Source organism: Sapajus apella, unplaced genomic scaffold (genome assembly GCF_009761245.1).
Source record: "Sapajus apella isolate SASKATOON/1434 unplaced genomic scaffold, GSC_monkey_1.0 scaffold23, whole genome shotgun sequence".
NCBI classification, from domain to species: Eukaryota; Metazoa; Chordata; class Mammalia; order Primates; family Cebidae; genus Sapajus; species Sapajus apella.
The window spans coordinates 27,704,536-27,730,153 of NW_022436963.1; the positions used below are offsets into that span (position 1 = coordinate 27,704,536).

At 35.3% G+C, this 25,618-nt stretch overlaps 1 protein-coding gene across 3 annotated transcripts in view; it reads left to right on the forward strand.

Moving 5' to 3' along the window:
• CNTN6 (contactin 6) overlaps positions 1–16,030 on the forward strand; it is a 295,215-nt gene extending 279,185 nt beyond the window's left edge. For all 3 annotated transcript variants that reach the window (XM_032290508.1, XM_032290509.1, XM_032290507.1), the window contains 6 exons: positions 1,127–1,361; positions 1,478–1,593; positions 3,737–3,923; positions 13,829–13,941; positions 14,727–14,895; positions 15,740–16,030. In XM_032290508.1, coding sequence (XP_032146399.1) covers positions 1,127–1,361; positions 1,478–1,593; positions 3,737–3,923; positions 13,829–13,941; positions 14,727–14,895; positions 15,740–15,843 — 924 coding nt within the window. In that variant the 3' untranslated portion in view covers positions 15,844–16,030. The remainder of the gene's footprint in view (positions 1–1,126; positions 1,362–1,477; positions 1,594–3,736; positions 3,924–13,828; positions 13,942–14,726; positions 14,896–15,739) is intronic.
• The last annotated feature ends 9,588 nt before the right edge of the window (positions 16,031–25,618 follow it).

The following is a 25,618-nucleotide window of genomic DNA, read 5'->3' on the forward strand; positions in this document are numbered from 1 at the left end:
TGCCACTCATCATGTTTCATATGCAAACTCTATGAGAGGAATTGACCATGTCTATTAGTTACTATACAGTGCAGAGATTCTGCCCTCATAGATACTCACCAAGATGGTGTCTGTGATTCTGTTGCTCATGAATGGGTTCTCACATGGGTTCCAAGTGGCAGGATAATGTGATTGATATAATAAATGAACTCCCACAAATAAAGAGAACCTTTGAAATGGAGTTGTGGGCATGAGGGACTAGAAGCGCTATGTCCTGCTAGGTGTTGCCTTTATTAGTGTATCAGAATATTTACAAAAAAAAAAAAAAAGCAAAGCATTTTCCTTTGGGAAAACCAAATAAATTCCATTGATTTTTCAATCCAAGTTTCTTGCAATTAGGAGATACGTGGGTCTAAATTTAAGCACAGATTCATTTTAATTTGCTAACTTCATATGATTATGATTTTTAGCATCTGTAGAGTACAGGGAGAATATGTGTCTATTTCTGTTTTGTTAGTATAGTAATTTGAGACTTGAAATGTATTTTATAAAATCTGATCTTTGTGAGAGTTAACAGTTTATTTTGTCATGTTAGGAAAAATGCATACATGTCACTATCAATGAAGATGTATGCCTAAGAAATGATGAGAGATCTTTTATACTTTTCAGAGAAATACTCTATGTCTTTAATCATATGCTATTTCACAATAATAACATTACTCATGTCTTACAAAAACTTGTTTAAAATGTTGTGAAACGAAAACATACCTAGTCTTGAAATAAATAGTTAATAAGTTAATCTGTGCTGAGTTTAAAAATTCATATCAAAACCACATTTTAGTGTGTATCATAAAATCTCCTAAACTATTTTATTACTGTAATCTATTAGTGATCAAAGAAAAAATATTAATACGTAAAGCTTGTTTTATATTTCTGTCTGAAAACTTCAACTATTTATCTGAGTATCTTAAATTGGGATCATTTTTCTAATTGGCATTTCAAATAAAAGTATTTTTAATACATCGTTAAACATAATAAATGTCCATATTTGTCTCTAAGGAAGAAATGTGAAATAATCAATAAATATTATAGTAGCGTAATACAATATTTTTGCGAATACTCAGTGATTGATCACATTCTGCCCAAGTCAATTCCAGAAGAACTTCAGAATGGGGAGGGATTTGGATATATCGTCATGTTCCGGCCAGTGGGCTCAACAACCTGGACCAAGGAGAAAGTAGCATCTGTGGAATCATCAAGATTTGTTTACAGAAATGAAAGTGTCATCCCACTTTCTCCCTTTGAAGTCAAAGTGGGTGTGTATAATGATGAAGGAGAAGGACCCCTGAGTACAGTGACCATTGTCTACTCCGGGGAAGATGGTAAGTTGCTCTCGGCTCTGGTTTTCTTTGAGACTCTATGCATAGTTTGTGCTCCCTTGTTCCCTATTCAATGAACCACTCTGCTAAAGATGGTCATGTCTTTCTCTGTATGGTAGAACCTCAACTGGCCCCAAGGGGAACTTCTGTCCAGAGTTTTTCTGCTTCTGAAATGGAAGTTTCATGGAATGCTATTGCCTGGAATAGAAACACTGGAAGAGTGCTGGGCTACGAGGTAATCCACATTAATTTCATTTTTGCTCATGAATGTGCCAACAGGCTTCACAATAGCCCCCGTTCAAAAGCCCTATCCTACTAGCCAGTTGTTAGCATATGATCATGTATGTCTAAAGCTACAGCAGGGATGAATTTGAGACAGGGTAGGTGAGCCCCCCAAATAGGGGCTTAGCCTGAGAAAGATCTTGGCTTTGCTCAAGACAGAATTCAAGAGTGAGCCAGGGGTAAAAGAAAACAGCTTTATTGAGGCAGCAGTGTTATAGCTTTGTAATTGCTTCTGTGGAGCAGGGCTACCCCACAGGCAGCGTGCTGAGAGTAGCAGCTTGGGAGCAGATCTACATATTTATACCTGCTTTTAATTACATGCAAATTTCTGGGTGAGTTAATAATAAATTTCTAGTAAAAGGGTGGTTATTTTCAGGTCATTGCCCTGGAAAGGGGTGGTAAATTTGAGACCATTACCACAGAAAGGGGTGGTAACTTCCAGGTGTTGCCATGGCAGTGGTAAACTGACATGGAACTTGAGGGTGTGTCTTATGGACAGGTGCTTTAACCTCTTTCCTGTTTCAGCCAGTCTTCAATCTGGTCCATAGTAAACTCCTGCCTCCTCCCATATAGTAAAGGAGATCTTTCTAGGTAATTCTAAGCAAACAAGTTAACAAACAGTAGCCATTTTTAAAGGCTTAGAGATTAGGTAAATAAGATGAGTAAGCTCTAGAGATCCACTGTACAACTGTGCACACAGAGTCGACAATAGTGCATTGTACACTTAAAATTTTCAAGAGAACAGATCTCACATTAAGTGTTCTTACCACAATAACATTTTTCAAAAGTGATCAGGTGATTATATTACTAATTATTCAAATTGCAGTCATTTTTTTTCCTTGGGAAGAGGTAAAGTCTGCTCTTCAATAATCTTATACCATGAAAGAATTTCATTGAGATACCTACTCTGTGAATTGGAGTATAGCTTGAAAAGATGTAATTATCTCAGAAAATGCAGTTCAGTAATGAAAAAATACCTAGATTGTCTTGAATCTGCTAATTTTAGTCTATGAAGAGTAAGGCAAGTTACATTTGTAGGCTGTCATCTCACATACACAGACAATATGTGTGTTTTGAATCTGCTATTTTTAGTCTACAAAGAGTAAGGCAAATTAGATTTGTAGCCCTTCATCTCAATATATATGTGTACGTGTGTGTCTGTGTGTGTGTGTGTGTGTGTGTATAATCAGTCATCTGATTATATGATTATATACATATATATGATATGATTGATTATATGATTATATTATATACACACATATATAGTGAAATGATATACACACATATATACACATTGATATAGATACACACACTGATACACACACACACATGGATTCCAAAATATAGTTCTACTCTCATGACAGATGTCTTTGCCACTCCATGACAAGAATGCCTTACCTCTTATCTGAACCCTAGTTATTTCTCAAATTTCCTCTCTAGTATCCTCTTCTGTCCGAGCTCTACTTTCATCAATTCCTGACATATTTCATCAAATTCTTGTAGCATTTTTTTTCTATATCACTTCTTTGGAATGCATTCTATAACTTATTTTCACATATACTGTGGATTCTAACCTCTTAGCTAGATGATGAGGGGATACTTAATTTATTTTCTCTTGTTTTTTTTTTTTTTTCAGTGTACCTAAAACAATGCTATTGCATATTTAGAGCTCAGTTTAAATTGCATGATTAATTAACCTGTGATTCAAAGAACTCTGAAAAGAAATGCCAATAGCAAAAAGCTATAACCATAGTCTTTGACTGATTTTTGTCTGTGTTTTTGTCTGACTTATTAGACATCATTTGCTAAAGCTGGTAGCCTTTAGATAGCTCATAAAATACTTTCATAATCTAACAAATCAGTTTCTCTAATTTCCATTGTGAATTTGTATTCATGACTTTTTTCAACAACAACGAAATTAGAGAATATCAATTTTATTGCTGTTGTATAACCATTTTAATTAGAAAATGTCTTTGTCATCTATGCTTCTGTTTCTTCCTATATCCCTTGTGGTTGTGATTGATAGTTGTTGGTAAACAATGGTTGATAGTTGTTGGGGAGCAATAAATTGCTTGTGTTTGTTTTTTAATTATCAGGTCTTATACTGGACAGATGACTCCAAAGAATCCATGATTGGTAAAATTAGAGTCAGTGGAAATATCACAACCAAAAACATCACAGGGCTGAAAGCTAATACCGTCTACTTCGCTTCCGTGAGAGCTTACAACACTGCTGGGACAGGACCCTCAAGCCCCCCAGTCAATGTTACCACCAAAAAGTCTCGTAAGTATACATATACTCCAGGAAACAAGATTCGTCTGTGAAGAGAAACCTATTCCTTTGCTTGATGTTCGTTTCATTCCCCTCACCTCATCTTTTTACTACTTGTTTACTTTGATTACTTGGTTTGTCCCTTAAATGTAGATACTTATTGAAACTTTTTGGTAAGAATCAAGGTAAATATTTGATCTTTCTGGAATTCCAAAAGAGGACTATTCCAAGTATATCAATTAAAGACAGAGGAGTATAATGTTTAAGACTGGGCCTGATACCCTTCTTCAAAATGCTCTAGAAAACTTACAGCCCGTCATCCAAATGTTAGGTGGTATTTATCTTTCAGTCTCGGTTGCCTCACTTATAAAATGAGGAAAAAGTTGTATTTATGTTCTCATCAGTTCTGTTCAAGACTGAAAGAGATTATTAATAATAAATGCCTAGTACACACCTTAACAAATGCTCAGTAGATGGTTTTTGTTTTGCTTTGTCATTTGAGTCCAAGTATATTCAGATGTGATCCTACAACTGCCATATACCTAGATCTTTCCTTTTTGGATACCTTATTACTACGGCTTACTTGGAAGCCCCGGAAATCAAAGAATGAACTCTTCTGCTTTGTCTTATATCCCTTTATAATCAGCCAGTTGATTTCACATAATCAGAATCTGCTAAATAAAAGATGAATGTTTTTCATCTTTCGGTGATTGTTGCTGCCTTTGTTTTCTGATTGAGTCTGGTAATGCACAAATATTCCATAATATGAGGCACAACAATACATTGGGAAAGGTCTGATCATATCTGACTGTTCCTGCAAGATGATTTTTTGTGGTTGTGTACTGTTTACATATGCCTTATATGTTATAAATGAATGCAAATTATTCACAAACTCAGCCTTTTACAAACACATTTTTTTGCTCTCTGAATCCTGATGAATGAAAAACAACAAATGCAATTGCTGAATTTTGAGGAAGACGAAGACAAATTTACTACCGCTATCAAAAATCTAGCTTACCTATACTTCCATTACACCACCATATTTGGAAAGAAGAGGTGGTTGAGAAGAGTTTAAAAATAAAATTATATTATAGTTACTCCCGTTATGCGTATATTTGTCATATCCAAAAAAAACTTAGGAACAATCTCAGAGAATAGGCCCTTGATTAAATAGATCATCCAGTGATTTCTATATAAGCAGATTAACTGTCAGTGGCTCATGTTCCAATTCTGGGTACATCACTGACTCATGACTTGAAATAGGACAAGGCATTCCATTTTTCTGCTTTCATGTTCTTATCTGTTAAATGGAAATTCTCTCTGTCCTCACTGCCTTCCCAAATTATCCATGAGGCACAAAGAAGGTACTGATTTGGGGAACATCTTGGAAAATAGGAAGTGCTGTGGAACTGCTAGGAAGGAGACAAACAAACCAAAAGCCTGTTGACCAAAAATCTCTGAACCAGCTTTCCTCCGATTTATCCAGCTTTAGACAGGCTGTGAGTTATTTTCAAGAATGGGTTCGTTAACAATGTAGTTCTCTTGCTCTTCCTGTTTTACTTAATGTTGACTAAATCGATGAAGTCGTTGCCAGATAACTTGGATTTATGATTTGCTTCTTTGGTCTTTCTGGAGTGGTCTACCTTCTTTCAGCTAATCTGCAAATCTGGATAAAAATCTCTGATCAATGAGCAGTTTTCAGATTGACTAGACATTTAGGTCTCGTTGACTGAGAGATGCCAAACTCACAAAAGCTCTCATGTGTAATTCAGTTTCTATCTGAAGCAAAATCAGTAATGATTAGAAATGTGTTAGAAACATTTTTTTTTAAATAAACAGATTGTATCATGATAGACTGACAGACATTTTAGTGCAGTTATTGAGCTAAGACTCAGGTCAACTTTTATTATACATAATCCCATCAACCAGTTTAAGGTGGATTGAAAGCTGAACATTAAACTAATCATTTACTTCAGGAAGAGAAAGACATATATATATGTATATATATATATATAAAACATGTACATATTATATATATGTTTTAAAATTCTTATTGAGATTTTCTGTATTAAATATACATATATGTATTTTTCGTATCTCACTACTAATTTTATATAAATATATAAAAGTGAGTAACCCCACCCTCCCTTGACCTCAGGGGCGGATTTTGAAGGACTTTCTTCCCTGCTATTCTTAAGTACTAGGTGGATCTGATTGCCCAGAGACAGCACTGCCTTTCCCCAAGATCACACAGCAATGAAGGGAGACAGATGAAGAAGAAGGGACCTAAATGTGCAGGCAGCCCTTCAGGGTCTTACTGGAGTCCTGAAGGGCACAGGCCTTGGCTTCATAGGAGAGCTGCTCCTCGCTGCTGGGCTAGTAGGTGCCCTCCATCTGCCACGTCTCCCGAAGTTTCCACATTAATAGTCCCAGCCCCACAGCCAAGGGTAAGATGGTCAGGATAGGGAAGGCCACGATGATAGCAGTGACATCCCCACTGAGACAGGGCTCCATTGGAGCCGGAGGTGGTGGGTGTAGGTAAAACAGTGCTGCTCTCATTGGCAGAAAAGGTCGATATTTTCATCCAGACTCGGTCCCTGGGGGCTGGTAGCAAAGGGAGGCTCAGCACCAGGAGCAGGCCCAGGCCGGATTGCATGATGGGTTGACAGAGCCTAAGAAGGGGCTTCTCATGCGAGCCACTCCTCCTGCATCTCGGGTTGTGGGCACCTGTGATGGGGCACCTGGTCCAGGCATCTCTGACCTCACTCTGTATATATATTCTGTGTCTCTATATGTATGTATGTGTATGTGTGTGTGTGTGTGTGTGTGTGTGTATGTATATATATATATATATATATGGCAGATGTATATATATATATAAAACACACACACATACACATTTCAGAAAATATCAATAATGTTTTTCTATCATCTAAATTTTCTAGTTTCATTGTTTATGCAACCTAAATTAAATTTGTTAGTTTGTACCAAATTATTCTGTTTCTAAGCAGAAAAAATCCTTGTTTTTGACACTAGATTTGTTCAATTGGCCCAACTGATCCTACAAATGGGTTGGACTGAAATTCACATCAAATGCTAAAACAATTATTGGTTTGTCTGTTGGTTAACACATGATCAATTTGGCAAAGAGTAGGAGATATAAATTTTTGAAAACAGTTTAAGTTACAATGAGTAATTTCACCCAGAATACAATGTTAGAATACCTCTGCTAAGGAAAAAGTGAAATAATAATCAGAAAATTTAAACTGAAGATTTGTGTTTCTTTAAGTATTCAACTTACTTAACTAAATTCAACAACAACAACCACAAAAAAAACTCTGTAATTCCTAATTTTTTCTATGGACATCTAGTTTCAATGGCTCTTAAATTTGGCTCTTACCAGCCTGTATGCTTCAGTGACCCTATCAAAATAGCCAACAAGCACCTGAGAATAAGAAGAATATACAAGCCTCCATCCCTTTGTATTTAAATACTATCCAATCTCTCATTTTATTACTTTGACATTCTATATCACAGACATTGTGAAAACAGAACAGTAACTTTTCTAGTTTTCTATTAATGGCTTCAAACTTTGTGTTTTAAAACAATACAAGTTGGTTATCAAACATTTTGGAGGTCAGGAGTTAGAAAGGGGTTTTACTGGGTGGAAATCCAGACATGTGCAAGGGCTGCCCTAGCTTTGGAAGCTCCAAAGGAGAATTTGTTTCCTGTTTTCTGGCCTTTCTAAGAGTTCCAATAACTGTGGTCCATTGTGAAACAGTGTTGGAAAAACTTAGAATGGGACTTCAAAGTGAGAGAATTATGGATATGGATCCCTGCTTAGCTACGTACTATCTGTGTGCCAGATCTAATTATTTAATAGCTCTGAATGCATTTTCTCATCTGAAACCCACATCCTTGGGCTTGTGACCCCTTCGTCCGTGTCCAATGCCAGGAACGGTGGGGTGCCTTCACCTCTCTGCCTCTGACCCTCTGCTTCTGTCATCACAGCTCCTCTAACTCTCTCTCTAGCTTTCCTCTTTCCCTTGTAAGGACCCTCATGATGACATTGGAGCCATCTGAATCATCCAGGAATATTTCCTCATCTCCAGAACCTTATCTTAATCATATTTGCAAACTCCTTTTCCATATAAAGTAATGTGTTCATGGGTACTGGGAATTAGGACGTGATCATATTTTGGGGCTGTCCTTATTTTGCTTACCATAATTTAAAAATATTGAGTACTTCTATGTCCTGAGCCCTGTATTAACTTTATCATACTACATCTCACTTAATTATTACAGTAAGTCAAGGAGTTTGGTATTTTGATTTCTAGATAGAAGGACACAAATGCTTAGAAAGGTTTTGTCATGGCTTCTGTTAGACTGATGAGAATAAAATATCTTCATCCTATGACCACTGTGCTCCTTTATCATCTTCCTCCCTAACCATCTGAAAAGTCTCTCCCCCTGACTCTCAAATCTTCCATCTAAACCTCAAACTGCTTTGAAATTTTTCCTTCTCAAATGCCATCATTTCTCTTTTCTTCCTTAAATGTCATTGTCTCCTCTATTCCAGAGAATGAAGCCTAAGAAAAAGGCAAGCAAGATCTTTCACAATGTGTCTCAAAGCTCCTTTCTGTATCATTCCTCTTCTAGCCCAGACATCCCAGACTTACTGATCTTCTAAAGACTAACATTCACTTACCTGGATTCATGAAATCTCTCAGCTTGTAGTGCCCCTGCCAGCCCTATATATGGTTAAATGGTCTTTTTCTTTTCTTTTGCTCTATAACTTCCTCCAACGTCTCCCCTTTAACGTATTAGTGTTTTTCTAAGAGTTCCAGTAACTTTGGCCCATTGTGAGACAGTGTTGGAAAAACTTAGAATGGGACTTCAGAGTGAGAGAATTGTGGATATGGATCCCTGCTCAGCCATGTACTATCTGTGTGCCAGATCTAATGATTTGGTAACTCTGAATGCATTTTCTCATCTGAAGAACGGAGATGAAGATACTTACCTCTAGTTATTTCTCTAAGAACTAAAGGTTATAATATACACCAAGATGACCCAGAGGCTGTCACACATGAAGGCTCAGTGCATGGTAACATGTGTTATTATACTCCTCCTTTAGAGGCAATTTCACTTTCTTTGCATTTTTTTAAGTAAGGAAACATAGCTACTTTCTTTCTCTTCATAAATTTGTTGCAGAAATTTTCTTTTCTTTAAGGGCCATAGAAGAACATCAAACATGTATGAGAAACAACATTAATGAAACATTGATGATAACCATCATTCCAGGTGCTACTTCTGTATGACTTTGATTTTCCATGTCCTTGAGATGACATCAAGATTACCTCTCATAGTGGTGACTGCAAAAAATTCTGCATTTGTCACACATTTAAACTGTCACTGTCTATGTTTATAATCTGATATTTCATCTTCCACTGGAAAGTCTCAACAAGCAGAGCTCACATTTACAAAATCTCTGTCTATTCTAATTGGATAAGCTAAAGAAAAAGCAGAGGTGTTTTGTTTTTTGGCTTTTTTTGCTTGATCATTCAGTCATCTGCTCAAAAGACGGTGCCTCCTATGAGCCATGCCCAGAGTTAGGTGCTGAGGGCCTAAGAGCAGTTAAAAGAAGCAAGATGTTTGCCAACAGGCAATTTCTCTTTCAGAGAAGAGGCAACCTAAAACAAGACAAAAAAGACAAATGAATAAAATAATTACAAATTATGAAGAGTACAATGAAGAAAATCAGTGAGAGACTAAGATATACATATGAAGAAGCATCTATATAGGATAGGCCATGTATACAAAACTAAAGATAAAGTGGATTTAAGGATGAAAGAGCTTCCAAACAAAAGGAATAATATATGCCAAACTTCTTAAGTGTTGTTGTTACTGTTGAGGATGATGATTGTAGTGTTATTGTCTTTTTAAACAAGTATCAGTGATTCAACTGTAAGTACCAGGGCCTAGTGGAAATGATGGATTTCCAAAAGACAACTGAGAGGTACTGCAAATATACTGCGATCCACACAGACATCACTTACAAGGAATTTAGATTTACAAGGAAAGAAAGAAAAACATTTACGTCAATTCCAAGAGGAAAAGAAAAGTAAAACAAACAAAACACTGCTTATATAGAAAGAAGTATTCAGACACAGTAACTGAAAGTGTTTGCAAATTTTGGCTCAATTTGGCCTTTGACGTTGACTGACTAGCACTTTGTACTGGATTCTCTCTTGCCATAAATACGCAATCAATCCATATTTAAACATAAAGGAAGCATTAAGCTTTTATTTTATCTTGCACTTATGTTCTTTCTCTTTTGCCCAAATGTCAACCCCATGCTGTTACTTAGAAGTGTAACATAAGAAGTTGTTTTTGAATTGAGTTCACAGTGTGAACTACAGTTGAATATAAATGCCATCTACAGAAAAATTGATTATAGGGAAACCATTAGAGCTGTGACGGGCTAGTTTAATGTTGCTCTGTCATTTGATTAATAGAAAATGATTTAGTCTTTGGAAATTGCCTGAGAGATTTTAAAAATCAGAAAAGGGCTTGCTTGTTGAGTTTACCATTGATAGACTTGGTACAAACATCATGATATCTTTTTTTTTGCTCTCCATGTGACAGTATTTTGGTTTGTCAAGGTGACAGGAATTTTAATTTTATTATAGATTTCTGCAATCCAGTTTAATCAACTACATCAAACAAGAACTGTTAACAGTGCTTATATTAAGGTGATGGCCTTCTAAAGCATCTTTCAGAAGCTTATATTTTTCAATATCCGACATAAGGGAATGACATTGGAGAAACATCCATGGATAAAGATAAGAAAGGATGTACTAAGAGATATTCCAAGATAATGAACTGAGACTCTCCCATTTTATCTCTCTTTCTAAAAGCATATAAAGATCCAAGTAAGAGCAATATTATTAAGGGGAAAACTTGAACGTACACTAATTATATCTAAGAAGTGAATCATTTGCAAACTTCAGAATTGTATTATTAGTAACAAACCATTTCGAACACAATGAGAAATTGATTATGTCATAACACCACAGTGGAGAACTGCTACTCTCAGAAAGAGAATTAACAGTTACAGAGCTTTTTAATACGTACCACTAACCAAATGAGTAATGTTTCATATTTTATTTCGTATCTCATAAAGAAGGAATTATTTGTTTCATTTTATAATGGTAAAATCCAGCTCTTGGAAGAGACTGGATACAAATTCAAGTCTCTCTGATATCAAAGCCCAACTCTTTTTATCTCCCAGAAAGCAAGACAAGTAAAGCATTCTAAATAATCCGTATAATTGGCTATTCATAACGAGGTACCCATTCAGGATGCAACTCTTCTTATTTTGTGCCCAGGGAATGTTGTGCTTCTGTTTTGGTAGATGAGCAAACAAATGCTAACATGTAAATGACAAAGTTATTGCCAACATCACAAACTGCTCCTTTACGTAGCTGGAATGAATCAGTTCTGTCTCCTAGCATGTTGATTTTTTCAGTGGATTTATAGTGTTGAAAACAATACATTTTCCTAAAACAAACAAACAAAACATACAGAAATACATAAAACTTCCAGAATCCACACTGCCAATGACACTGAAGTGGTGAGTTTATATTTTCTCTGTATTGATTGTATGATGGTAATGTTGGTGCTGAGTTTTAAAGAACAAAGATAAAAAGAAAGGTATCTAGAGTATACTAGATATTACAATTGCAATATCCTGTGAGAATTTTGATATTATCTCTTTTATAGATGAGAAAAAGATTTAAAAGGTCACTGGAGGATAAATTCAGAAAAGATAGTTACACAGTCATTATGGTTGCCATTCAGACCTTTAGAAATAAATATGTTGATAAGCATTATAATTGACAAGTACATTGTACATTGACAAGCAATGTATTGAATGCTTACTAAGCTAAAAGCTTTCAGGTCTTTAATTATGGGTTTATATTGTCAAGAAATGTACCAGGACATGGTCAATCCAGTTGGCCTGTCCATCTTATAAATAGGTATGGATTGCTATGAGTCTGACCATGGAAATTGGCCTTGATCATAGGACAACATAATGAATGGATTGGCTGTATTTTGTCACCTATGGATCTGCCCAGAGTCCAGTGTATAATCAGCACAGCCTGAGAAGATCACCACAGGAACCTGAGCAGTTTTCTTTAGCCATCTTATTGTACAGTCATTTATTCAACATACATGAATTGTATGTCTCCTATATGCCAGGCACTGTGCTAGGGATTGGTAATATAGAGCTAAATAAGGCACATGCCCTCAAGAAATTTAAAGAAACATATCACCAAGAATAAATATAATCCAATGTGATAAATCTGTAATGAAATATGAACTGAGCCTCATGTGAGCACACAGGGAAACATTTCTCTAACACATCCCAACTGTACTGTAAGTGGCTGAGTAAACAATAGTGATATCCCAGTGGATTTGGGGTACAGAGAGAATGCATGGTAATGTAATTGAGACACCTGGATTCAGCAATATATGACTCTTTTTGCGACATGTAGGCGATTAAACAGCAGTTGAGTCAAAACTCTGAAAGAAATAGTTTCCATTTCTATCAGTGTTATAATGAATTAAATATTACTCTCATTCAGCCTCACAAATTCAAAAAAGATGCCAAATACATCTTGTTGGGCAGTCTTATCTTTGCTTCTGCTTTCCAGATGAATTATTTTAAATCTCTCTAGTTTCTTAAACTCAAAAATAGTCATGTGGGCTCAAATCTTTCAAAGCAGCAAGTTTTTCTGGAGAAACACTACACAGGAAAGCAACAGACCAAGATTCATTAGCTGCATGCTTTTGGATAAGTGACTTCCCAACCTGAATTCTAGTATGTAAAATTCTCTAGTTGGACTACATCCATTACTTTAGAGGCCTGATTCTAAATCTTTCATTTCTTATCTTCCACCAACTCTCACCCAGACAACATTAATTTCAGAAAACTAAAAGTCACAGTTTAGATTTGAAGTTGACACCCTTTGGGATGATCAATGACGTTGTGATGAGTTTTCCCTTTTCTGGGTTCCCAAAAGCTCTATTTATTTTTAATGGCATGCAGCTTTCAGATTGTCCAGACAAGTTAATTAAGTTAAGACAGACATATGACCAAATGAAGTTAATCATCAGCTTTCTTGGGGGGAATTCTAACTTGACTATCTCTGAACAGAGAAGGTTTCAAATTTCAGGTGTGGTGAACAGTCATGATTTCTGCCATGTACAGTGGGAATGACAAAGGGGTGCTCTCTAGCAAGATGAGCATGCAGCAGACGCTGCTTTGATAAGCAGAGTGAAGAACTTGGCTTTGTGACATTTTTTGTCTCTCCTCAGACTCTGCTGCAATCTGCCATGAGTTATAAGAAATATCCATGATAATTTACTACAAATATTTTGCTTAAAATATCTTGAATTGGTTTTGATACAATTAGAAACTTAACTAATACAATGTTAAAATATAAAGAATTTTAAGAATGAACATCTCTGTGTTGATATATAAAATGTTTGCAACTTGAATTTATCAAACATGCTTATTGATTGATGGCCAAATGGAATCCTCAAGATACTCTCTGTCTGTTTATGTATGATAAAGTAAACAAACTCAACAGCAATGATTAATAAATTAATACTGGACATGCAGCAAGCCATTATTAATTCATAAGTCTGTCACAAAGACATTCCCAAATGACCAGATGTGAATAAATTTGCTTACTGTGAGTAGAATTAATATATTTCAAATGACACTGAAAACATTTTAGCTCCTTCTATGCAAATCATGGAAGACTTATTTTTTCTTTTCATGTTGACAAATCATACAGTGATCATGAGCTAATTAGTATTCATTTGGATCTTTGATTGTCTCTTTAAAGCTCCAAGTCAACCACCAGCAAACATTGCCTGGAAGCTGACCAACTCTAAATTATGTTTGAACTGGGAGCATGTAAAAACCATGGAAAATGAGTCTGAAGTTTTGGGGTACAAGGTGAGTATTTAGTTTTTCTTTTAATCATACCAATCAAGTTACTAAGGAATGAGACCTGTGACACCCAAATAGAAAACAAATTGTATCCATATGGAAACATTGCAATCTTTTTCAACATTATTTTGAAAATGCCATTTTTGGTTTCTAATTTTCCATTGAAGAGGTTTTATGTTCTAATGTCCAGTAGTGTATTAGGGAACATCAAAAAATAAAATTCCATAGGATGTAACATTTTTTCTTCAAGCGACATCATAAGATAATGGCATATGTGGGTAGTAGACATGATGAGAATGAGACCAAAGAATATATCTAAATAGAGTTTTTAGAACTTAGGCAATAGTATGATATGATCTTTTAACAACATAAAAGGCATCTAACAAGAGTGTAGTCAAATACCCAGAGCAAATCATTTCCATCGGTGATAATGGGCATCATCTCTTGGCAGACATATATTCAACATTTGAAATGGGTCCAAACTAAACAGTGAGTTTTCACAGCAAGCTCCAGTGATAATAGCCTCAAGCTTTTTAACTAATAGAGAGAAATCTACTCCCCTTCCAGAGGCATTGGCCAAACAAAAACCAAAAAACAAAAAAACAAAACTCTTTTTCTTAACAGGAGCAACTGAATTTAAAGGAAAGGCATCACCTGGATGTTTCCATCTGAGGAGTACAACATTTATGATTATGTGTCTTGTGTCTTATATCTTACAGTGTTCCAGAACAGTTGTGTGAACCTTAGAGAAGCAACCTGTCCATGCTAATTTGATACTTCATTTTATTCAGATCCTGTACCGGCAAAACAGACAGAGTAAGACTCATATTTTGGAAACAAACAATACATCAGCTGAGCTTCTGGTACCATTTGAAGAAGACTACTTAATTGAAATAAGAACAGTCAGTGATGGTGGGGATGGAAGCAGCAGTGAGGAAATTAGGATTCCAAAAATGTCAAGTAAGTTGAGTCACCCTTGCTGTAGTAGATTTTGAACTGAGACAGCTGCTGCATAAAATTCAGCTCCATGAAACCTTCCAGTTATGGTTTAAATGTTGAGTGATAAGATACATTTTCAATTGTGAGCAAAAGGTGATGAGCCAACTTTTTTAAAGTTATTCTCCAAAATTGTAACATGCTTATATATTAAATGGTTTTATGTTTCCTCTCCTGAAAACCAAAAAAATAAAAATAAAAGGAAAATTAAATAAAAAAAACAACTTTGTGTCAGTAGAGCATAATTCTATCACTCATTCTATTGGCACAAAAGTCAGAAAGTTTTTTCATAGATTCTTTCATGTCTCTTACAGCAGGGATGGCCAATATGATCACATACAAATATACTGTTTCCCATGTTCATGGCAGACATCACTAATCAAGTGTGGCATTCATAAGGAACAACTTTCAAGTCCTTCTCAATACAATTTTCTAAGCCAACCAGCATCAGTCATTCAGGGTTAACATGCAACAATAAGGTATTATTTTTGCATTAGAAGAATCACTTACTCATCTGCCTGAAGCTGTGATTGAGTGCAAGTCATTAGCATCCAATGCTGGCCAATCCTTTAGGCAGACTTTGCCAATTTAGGGATTTTTCTTTTGCATTTTTATACTTAAAGCAGGCATCCTAGGACAAAGAAAGGGTAAGGCACTTGCTAAAATTAAATATAATGTGAATATGACAAGTATAATAAAACATGTTACTAGAAGAGAAATGTTAGTATAAATTTTGGGTTTTGAAAAATTAATCTAGCAGGCAATACTTTATCTCAAGAAATTTTTGTTTTATTTTTATATTTTGCAGGTTTGAGTTCCAGAGGAATTCAAGTCTTAGAACCTAGCACGCATTTTCTGTCAATTGTCATTGTGATTTTTTACTGTTTTGCTATTCAGCCACTTATCCAATGAATAAAACCATAAATATTTGAGAGTTTTTTTGAAAGCAAAACATTCTGTAAATATGCTTTCCAGTCTCTGATACAAGACACATTCTTAATACAGATTTGTTTGGAAAGAAAAAAATGTATATTATTAAAATCTTGTAAATATCTATGGTACATTAATAAAACAATTTTAAACAGTTTTGAATTTTAAAGTTCGCACATGATTACATGCATTCGTAGGTACCACATTAATCTGGGGAGTTGTAACTGCTGTGTCTTTTAAGTGACTTACATGGAAAGTATAAATAATTCTCTGGTGATGATGAATACAAAATTGGCTCATAGTTTATAGCTGACATACATTTTTATGTGGTCCAGGCAATTACTTCAGTATTTAAAATTTCCACTCTACTTGAAAATAAAATATAATTATTTATTTATAGTTTGGATTCTTTAAAAATATAAACTATTCCAAAGCATGGTGTGCTTTTATCTCTGAATCAAGTTGGAACAAGAAATATTTTTACTCAATATTATTTCAATATACATGATGTTCTTCTCAGCTCACTTTTCAGAAGGTTCAGTCATAATAATGGCAGAAAAAGTACTTTATAGCAAAGAAAAATAAATGAAGGGAAATGAGTACCCACCTAAAATAATCTTCTAACAACTCTGGTATATAGTAAGCAATTGCTATGGCAAAGTTTAACATTTGAACTGTTGCATGAACAAATCTCAGGTAATTATTACAAATTGATTGCAATGTATGTGGCCTTATTTTTATAATAAAACAATCTGGGAACATAATTATTTGATCAGGTTTCCTACACTTTGGTCAATATATTATTTTTTGCCAATTTTCTCTGCAGCTATGAAAATAATTCTACATGAACCAGTGTTTAGAAAGATTTTACGGGTTGACTTTTCTGTAGAGTGAGCCTGTCTCAGTCAGTGGCCTCGCTTCTTAGGATTGGATAAAGCAGTCTGGAGAAAGCAGTCTGGGAGAAGGAAAGGTTAGTGACTCAGCCCATACAATGCTATGCTACCACCCCTCTCCTCTACAAACAGCCTTGAGGGATCAGTTCCTGCTGTCATCCTTCCCTGGCTCCAAGCCAATCAGATTTGTTGTCCTATAGAGCTAAATGTGAAAAATGCTCAAGTGAGTTTTATCTTCTTAACATACTGCAACCTCTTAAATGTGTTGAGAATATGTGAACAATTCTCACAACCCTCAAATCATACAATCCTCAATATGGGATCTTGTGATTTTCATGTCTGAAGCATTTTAAAACTCTTTAAAATACTCCATGTAGTCAGCAGCAGATGGACAATGGTTTTCACAGTTCAGAACTTGCTCCTTGCCTAAACAGTGTTTCAGGCACACAATGCAAATTAATGAGCCTTATTACCATATGATCTGAGTGTGCTTTTGTGGAGCAAAACAAATAAGGAACAGAAAATAATATTTGAAACACCCCTATTCACAGCTGCCTGGCCAAAATACATCTGAATTAACCAGAGATACCAGTCCTGGCATACGGTCTTAATGGTTTCCTTAATTTGGTGAAAGACATGATTTATGTCCTCCTCCCCAAAGAAGAGATTGAGGGTTAAATATACTATGAGATTTTTGTTTCCGCTGATTAAGTGAATTAGATACCCAGCCATTTGTGTGTGAGTTCAAAAGTTAAGTCAGTTTTTATCAATAATTCTTACATATTTTCAGGGTGCTATTTATTTCATGATTTCTAAAATATTAAAAGTCTGTATTTGCTGTCTAACATATATAATGTATTATTTATCTTTTTATCAATTCACTAAATTTTTCAGATCATATTTGGTCATTAATATTAAGCAGCATGGGCTTTGGTGTGATTTGAATCTGTCCTCTTAGTGAAAAATTGAACAACTTTCTTTTAACATCTCCATTTCACTAATATCAGAACTATAGAGTGTGATGTACATAAAATATTTGGCATGCTGCAGGAAACATTTTAAGTTATCAATAAATGAAGCTGCTGTTACCTGCTACTATGAATTAAATCTGAAATGAAATAAGTTATGACATTTAAGTACCCAATATACTATAAAAATTGTTTCAACCTTTGTGTTGAAATCCAAACCAACTTCAGTGAATTGAATATCTAGTCTCTATAGTAAATGGCACGAACGAATGAAAACAATAGTGGTTCTAATAACTCATTTCAGGGAAACATTCTACATGATGTATTTACTCCTCTGACATTCAAGAAGGATTTCCAGTGCATCCTGTATTGACTGAGTACACTGCTGTTATAAACATGATATGTCATTTCCCTACTTCCTACAAAAAAGGGAGACAATGTGATTGTACCTGGAAATGGCTGGAGGGGGGACCAGAAATAAGATTTATAAGACTCAACACAGTGGAAATGTGACACTATAACGCTATGGACTGCCTAGATCATGTAGACTTCAAACTCAGCTTCATTTTCTCTCTTTTGTTCATACTCTAATCCTCCCTGCTCAGTGTCCTTTTTCTATCAATACAGCAGAGAGTGAGGAGGGCATGACTGCTATCTTTAAAAACAAATGCAGATGGTGAGGAATGACCTGAAATCTATATGAATTCTAAATTCAATAAGTATTACTTCTCATAAGTAAACCGACTATTTTTGTGCTTTTATGTATTGCCAGTCTTGAGATGCAAGTTGGAGCACACACTCTTGTATTAGTCCATTTTCATGGTGCTATGAAGAAATACCTGAGACTGGGTAATTTATAAATAAAAAGAGTTTTAATAGACTCACAATTCCACATGGGTGGGAAGGCCTCATAATCATGGCAGAAGGTGAAGGAGGAGCAAAGGCATATCAAACACAGCAGCAGGCAAGAGAGCAAATGTGCAGGGAAACTGTCCTTTATAAATCATCAGATCTCATGAGACTTATTCACTGTCATGAGAGCAGCATGGAAAACATCCACCCCCATGATTCAATTACCTCCCACAAGTTCCTTCCCATGACACGTGGGGATTAGGATTATGAGAGCTATAATTCAAGATGAAATTTGTGTGGGAACACAGTCAAACCATATTAACTACCTGGGTACAATTATTACTTCATGTACTATAGAACTACATGTTGAATTCAGCAGAGATTTTTGTTCAAGACAGCCATGTCTCTGTTGAGGTCAATACTTACATTAGTCAGGGTTCTAGAGAGAAACAGAGCCAATAGGGTGTATGTGTGTGTGTGGAGAGAGAGAGAAAGAGAAAAAAAATAGGGAGAAATTATAAGGAACTGATGCATGTGATCATGAGACTGAGAAGTCCAGATGCAAGAGAGCCTATGGTGTAGCTGGAGACCGAGCTCAAGGCTAAGAGCCAGGAGGGTCAATAATGCAAATTCCAGTGTGAGTCCAAATCCAAAGGCAGGATGAAACTTATAACCCAGCTCAAAGACAATCAAGCAGAGAAGAATAACTGTTTCTTACTCAGCCTTCTTGTCTATTCAGGCCTTCACCAGATTGGATGTTGCCCACCCGCAATGGGGAGCACATTCTGCCTTACTTCATCTACCAATTCGTGTATTAATTTCTTCCACAAAAACCATCATAGACACAGCCAGAATATGTAACCAAATATCTCAGCACCAAATGGCCCAGTCGAGTTGACACATAAAATTTACTATCACAGTACTTTCTGGCTGAGATTAAATAATTCAGTTCTGCTTTCATCAGTTTTTGGAATGAAATTATTTAAATGTACTTCTCAATTTATTCATTTGTAAAACGATATGTTGGGATTACAAGATCTCAGAGTTCTTTTAAAACTCTGTAATTTTATACTAATGTGCATAATGTGTAACTTCTTTGGGTATAAGACAGTGTTTCAGAACCCTTCCCAAACCACACATACTCTGCAATGCTTTCCCTTTGTTTTTTCCTGTGTTTTTGCCAGTTGTTTTGTGCTTTTTAAGCAGGAGTTTGCATTACTAAAATTGAGCATGCTTTTTCAAACTACAAAGGACCCTCAGAGTTTCTAACCCATCTCTACACCCCATTGAGAATCACTAGTGTATTGCAGTAGTTCCCAAGGGCAGGGCTATTATAAAGTTTTCACTGATCAGTGGAAAAAAAAAAGACAAATATATAATATTTGGTGAGATGTTCACAATGAATAATTTGTGAAATATGGCTTTCCCCCATTGTGAAATGCTCATTCTTTGGGGAAACAAAGTTGAAAATGGATCACAGTTTATGTGCACTGTTTCAAAACATTTTACTTGGGAAAAAGAGTAGCTTACTTTATATCAAGCTCAATTATTTTTATTCTTAAAAATGTTTATCTTCTAAGGAAAATCAAAACTGAAAACCACTGATGTTAAGTCTTTTTATACTTATTTATTTAATCTCATAACCATCAAATCAACAATTTGACTTTGTGTGTTGAACTATAGTTTATGTGCCAAGAGTTGTGAGTTCTATGGAATTATTGTTTATGTACACAAATCCAGTCATAACTCTAGGCAATATAGCCTACCACTTATAACAAGTCATGAATATAATTAGATTGTAAGAAAAATAGAATGTCAAAATCCTGACTTTTTTAATATCTTAAAATTTGAAGATTATTTGCTTTCTACTTTTCTGTGTTAAAAATTCTTTCATGAAATTATATATAGTTAGCTGTTAGGCTTTATTTAAAGTCTTTACAAATAATTTTAGCAAAATAATTTTATTTTAACAAATAATTCTTATTGAATTATAAATTTATTTCTTCCATTTTTAAAAAATATTATTGTTGTTAACAGTGCTTGGCATGGTCCTGGGCAGAGAATGATGCTTAAAACACATATTTGCTTTCTGGACTGATTTATACAGCCAACTGTTGGCAATTTGTTTTCCCTCGGTTTCCTTATGAAAACAAGGGCCAGCTATGATGGCTTATACCTGTATCCCAGTACTTTGGAAGGCCGAGGCTAGTGGATCACTTGAAGTCAGGAGTTTGAGACCAGCCTGACCAACATGGTGAAACCTCATCTCTGCTAAAAATACAAAATTAGCTGGGCATGGTGGTACATGACTGTAATCCCCACTACTCAGGAGGCTGAGGCAGGAAAATCACTTGAACCAGGGAGGTGGAGGTTGCAGTAAGCCGAAATCACACCTAAACTCCAGATTTTGGTGAGTCAGTAATATATCCCTGAAATAAAAATAAGTAAATAAAAATAAAATCCTTGGAATATTGTCATTTGAGAAAACATCAGAAATGCTGTTACATTGCTATTTTAAAACACATACTTTAAAATCTGGTTAGATGTGTCTTAGAAGAGACTTATTTTGTTCAGAGTAAGGCTCTCGAGGGAAGCTCACTCAATGACTCTTTAAATAAAGATAGCGAGTTGCAGCTCAATCAGAGTGAAAAGAAATCTTGATGTAAAAGTGTTTTGTTCCCTACACCCATTAAAGACAGAAGTAAGCTAGACTAAAATGTCTGTAGGTTTATCACCTTATTCCTGGAACTGAATGCTCTATTGGATAGAATCCTATTCTTAAGCAATGATTAATTAATGTTTATAAATCACTTTGAAGATGAAAAGCATTGTATAAATTCTAATCATTTCGATTATGGTGATTTTTTCCCAAGAAGTATATTGACTTTTTGCAATGGTACTTTGAAAAGGCATGCATTTGTGTCTGAAGCCAGGTATCATGCCTGGAAGAAAATAGTAATTGGAAAGTTTGAAAGATAATAATTCTGAGATACTAAAAATTTAGGTGAATTCGTAATAGTCTGCATGGACTAAATAATTTTAATTCAAACATGAAATAATCTACATCTATTCATGACAGTTTTCAGCTTGTGAAATAAATGTCAGCAACAGAATGTGTTCCTGAAATGATATATACTCCTAACAAAGCTCAGGAAACCTCAGAGGCTTTCATGGTAACAATAACGAGTTTAGGGAACTTTTATTACCTGTAACTGCAGTAGTTATAATATCTCCCCAAACTAACTTTGAACAGATTCATTTTAGCCTACTTTTGTTGACAGAAAAGCATAATGAGATATATTACTGGCCTTTTCTAAATCAGATCTTTTTTAAAAATCTGTGTAAAAGTGAAAATGTTATAATTTAGTCATCTAAATTATTGTGTATTTAGACTTACAAACATACTATTTTCAAATTTTAAATTCTTAATAGAATCTAGAATTTTCTTGCTTTGCTTTGCTTTTTTTTTCTTCTTCTTCTTCTTCTTTTTTTTTTTGAATCAGAGTCTCCCTCTGTCACCCAGGCTGAAGCTGCACAATCTTGGCTCACTGCATCCTGTGCCTCCTGGGTTCAAGCAATTTCCCTGCCTCAGCCTCCCCAGTAGTGGGGATCACAGGCACACATCACCACACCTGGCTAATTTTTGCATTTTTTAAAATAGAGACGAGGTTTCACCATGTTGACTAGGATGGTCTCAAACTCTTGACCTCAAGTAATCCACCCGCCTCAGCCTCCCAAAGTGCTGAGATTACAGGCATGAGCTACTGCACCTGCCAAGTCTAGAATTTTTAAAAGAGACTCCTAAATCCAAGAACGTGACTCAGATTATTTTTAGTAATGTTTGGACTCGTGTAATATTTCAAGCTAGATGACACCAGAAAAAAGACTTGTAACTAGTTAAGGAGAATCTGAAAACCCCCAACTTGTTGACGTCAATAGGTAGACAGTACTCGAGAGGTAGAGGCAGGCAGATGACTGGAGCCAAGAAGTTCCAGGCTACAGTGAACTGTGATCATGCCACTGCATGCCAGCCTGGGCAACAGAGCAAGAATTTCTATGTTTCAAAGAAAAGATTGACAGGAGGGAAATTAATCATCAATACCTGCTTATAACAATTAAGATACCAGATTTTTCTATCTGAAATTGATATTCTTCATCAGAAAATGTCACGCCTTATAGCATGTTACATTATGTTGCCTTAGGCTATATTTTATTATTTATCATTTGTCTCATTTTTTTTTTTTAGAAAATGAATAATTAGTTCCAGAGGAGATGGACATTATTTTTTTATTTTCCCCACACCTATCACACCCAAAGTGTACCTGACATCCAGTAGTTGCTCAACATATATATTTTGAATGAATATACAAACAAAAGAAAGGGTTGAGTGTGCATTACTTAATAGAATCTCATTGCCACTCCTACAAAAGTGGCAAAGTTAACGTAAAGAATATTGTCTTTTGTAAAGCTTTCATATTAAACATTGTAATTTAACATGACATATAATTGATGTAAGTCTGTTGGCATATAAAATATTTTAATTTTTTAAAGCTTTCTAAAATTAAAATAAATTTTAAAGACAATATTTTTAATAGAAAATACCATGTAATTTTATGAGAGTTTTTTCCTTCCCCTCAAAGATTTTTAAAAGACAATTCTCAAAAGTTTGAGGCTATTAGAACTGTATATCCCAACCAGAGAGTAACATCCATGGTGTCCAGAAGACGTAAGGATCATTCCAAGGTCTAAGTTGCAGTTACTTTCCCTGCAGCCAAATTAACTAAACTTTATACCCTTGATCATACACATAACAAAATCTAAAAATCTTGTCATGCTGCAATATTCAATCCATCTATTCAGCCAGGAAGGTATTTTTAGTTGGCAGATATAACACAAAATTATGACTTCCCCTTTTCAGGTGCTCTTCTTTAGGTCATACTGTAATATTCACTCAGCTTTATTTCCAAAAGCTCAAAATAAGTAATGGATTTGCTGAAAATTTCAGAGAAAAAATAGTTCTCTGGCATTAACGAAGTTGCAAAGTTTCAACACAAGTTCAAAGCCAGCCAGGAACAGGATAGATGTCATCAGTGTCTATATACTTAAACATTGAAATAGTTGTCAGTGTTCAGATGTCAGATTTCATGTAAATCTAACTTTCCTTGAGCCACTCTGAGTCTGCCTTCTTGCATGGCACTAAGCTAGTGAACTTGTGACTAAGTCTTCTCTTTGAGATGAAGCATTTTTCACCATGCTCCTTTCGCAGCTTTCATAATCCATTTATGAACCTACCTGGCCCTTTTAGGAATCTGAGTTTTGACCCTTGTTAGACATGATGCAATGTACCTAGAAGACAACGTTTTATGGTATCATTGTTTTTTACACATACTACTTCATACTCATTTATATGAACACCTCTTTTCAGCTGTCATGAACTGTGAGCATTTAATGTAAGAAAGTTGAACATTTATATAACAAGAAAAAATAAAGTTATGTTGATAAGAAATTTGTCTTTTAAAAATACGTACTTATGTTTACATTGAGGTCAAAAACATGGCAACTACTCATGAAATAGATCCACATTTATAATTGATCAAATCAGTCAAGAAAATATTACTTGTTTACCATGTTCTATCCATTGCTCTTGGCCCTATCAAAAAAAAAAAAAAATCATTGAAGAGGAGAAACATGCTACCAAGGTTGGGAGTAAGTAATAATTCAGCCAACTCCTCTCACTTCAGAAAACAATCACAAGTTTTGATAAGCCCTAAGGAAAAACAAGGAAGATGTTCTGATAGAGAAGAAAACTTGGGGCCAGATGGGTACCCCAAACTAGATTGGCAAAAGGCTCTTCTTAGAGAAGAGCTGGTGGTCCTGAAAGTTGCAGGTTTTGGGAAGTAACTTGATTTAGGTTTAAAATACTACTTCTGTTTTAGGATTACTCTAATTAATGTGTGGTAACTGGACTGTCATGAGCCAAGAACAGAAGCAAAGATTCTAATAGTAGTCCTTGTAATAGATCAGTGGTGGCTAGACTAGTTTGGTGGCAGGTAATAGATCTTTAGGCTTGTCAAGAATTGCCCATTGTTTAGATATAAGGAAGGTGAAGGACACCTCCGAATATTTTAAAGCAACCATTATTTTATCGCAGGGGAAAAACTAGGGAACAATCATGCCTAGGAATACAGAAAATGGGGTGATAATCAAGATTCGATTTGGGACATGGTAAGTTAGAGATCTCCATGGGAGATCTGGGTAGAGATGTTAAAGAGACAGATCTAGCAACTAGGGTCAAGGAGATCTGGGTTTCCCCATTAGTCCTATTTTATTTATGAATAGCAGTGACCCTTGACCTGTGAGGTGACTTTTGAACTGACCTACTTCACTATAAGTCTCAAATTTTTCTTCCACATAATGCACAGCTTTGTTAGGGGAACACTTACATTACTATTAGTACTCAAGCAGTATAAATGATGGATATTACTATTTTATAACAATAACTTTCAAACTGCAAGATACTGAGTCAATTATTAAAGAGTTAAATTCAGATTATCATCTGATTTTATTTATTTTTTTAATTATACTTTAAGTTTTAGTGTACATGTTCAGATCATGCAGGATTGTTACATAGGTATACACATGCCATGGTGGTTTGCTGCATCCATCCCCCCATCATCTACATTAGGTGTTTCTCCTAATGTTATCCCTTTCCAATCCCCCTACCCGCTCCTATCCCACTCCTAGCCCTCCCACCCCCCAGCAGGCCTCTGTGTGTGAAGTTCCCCTCCCTGTGTTCATGTGTTGTTATCGTTCAACACTCACTTATGAGTGAGAACATTTGGTGTTTGGTTTTCTGTTCTTGTGTCAGTTTGCTGAGAATGATGGTTTCCAGCTTCATCCATGTCCCAGCAAAGAACATTAATTCATCCTTTTTCATGGCTGCATAGCATTCCATGGTATATATGTGCCACATTTTCTTTATCCAATCTATCATTGATAGGCATTTGTGTTGGTTCCAAGTATTTGCTATTGTAAACAAAGACA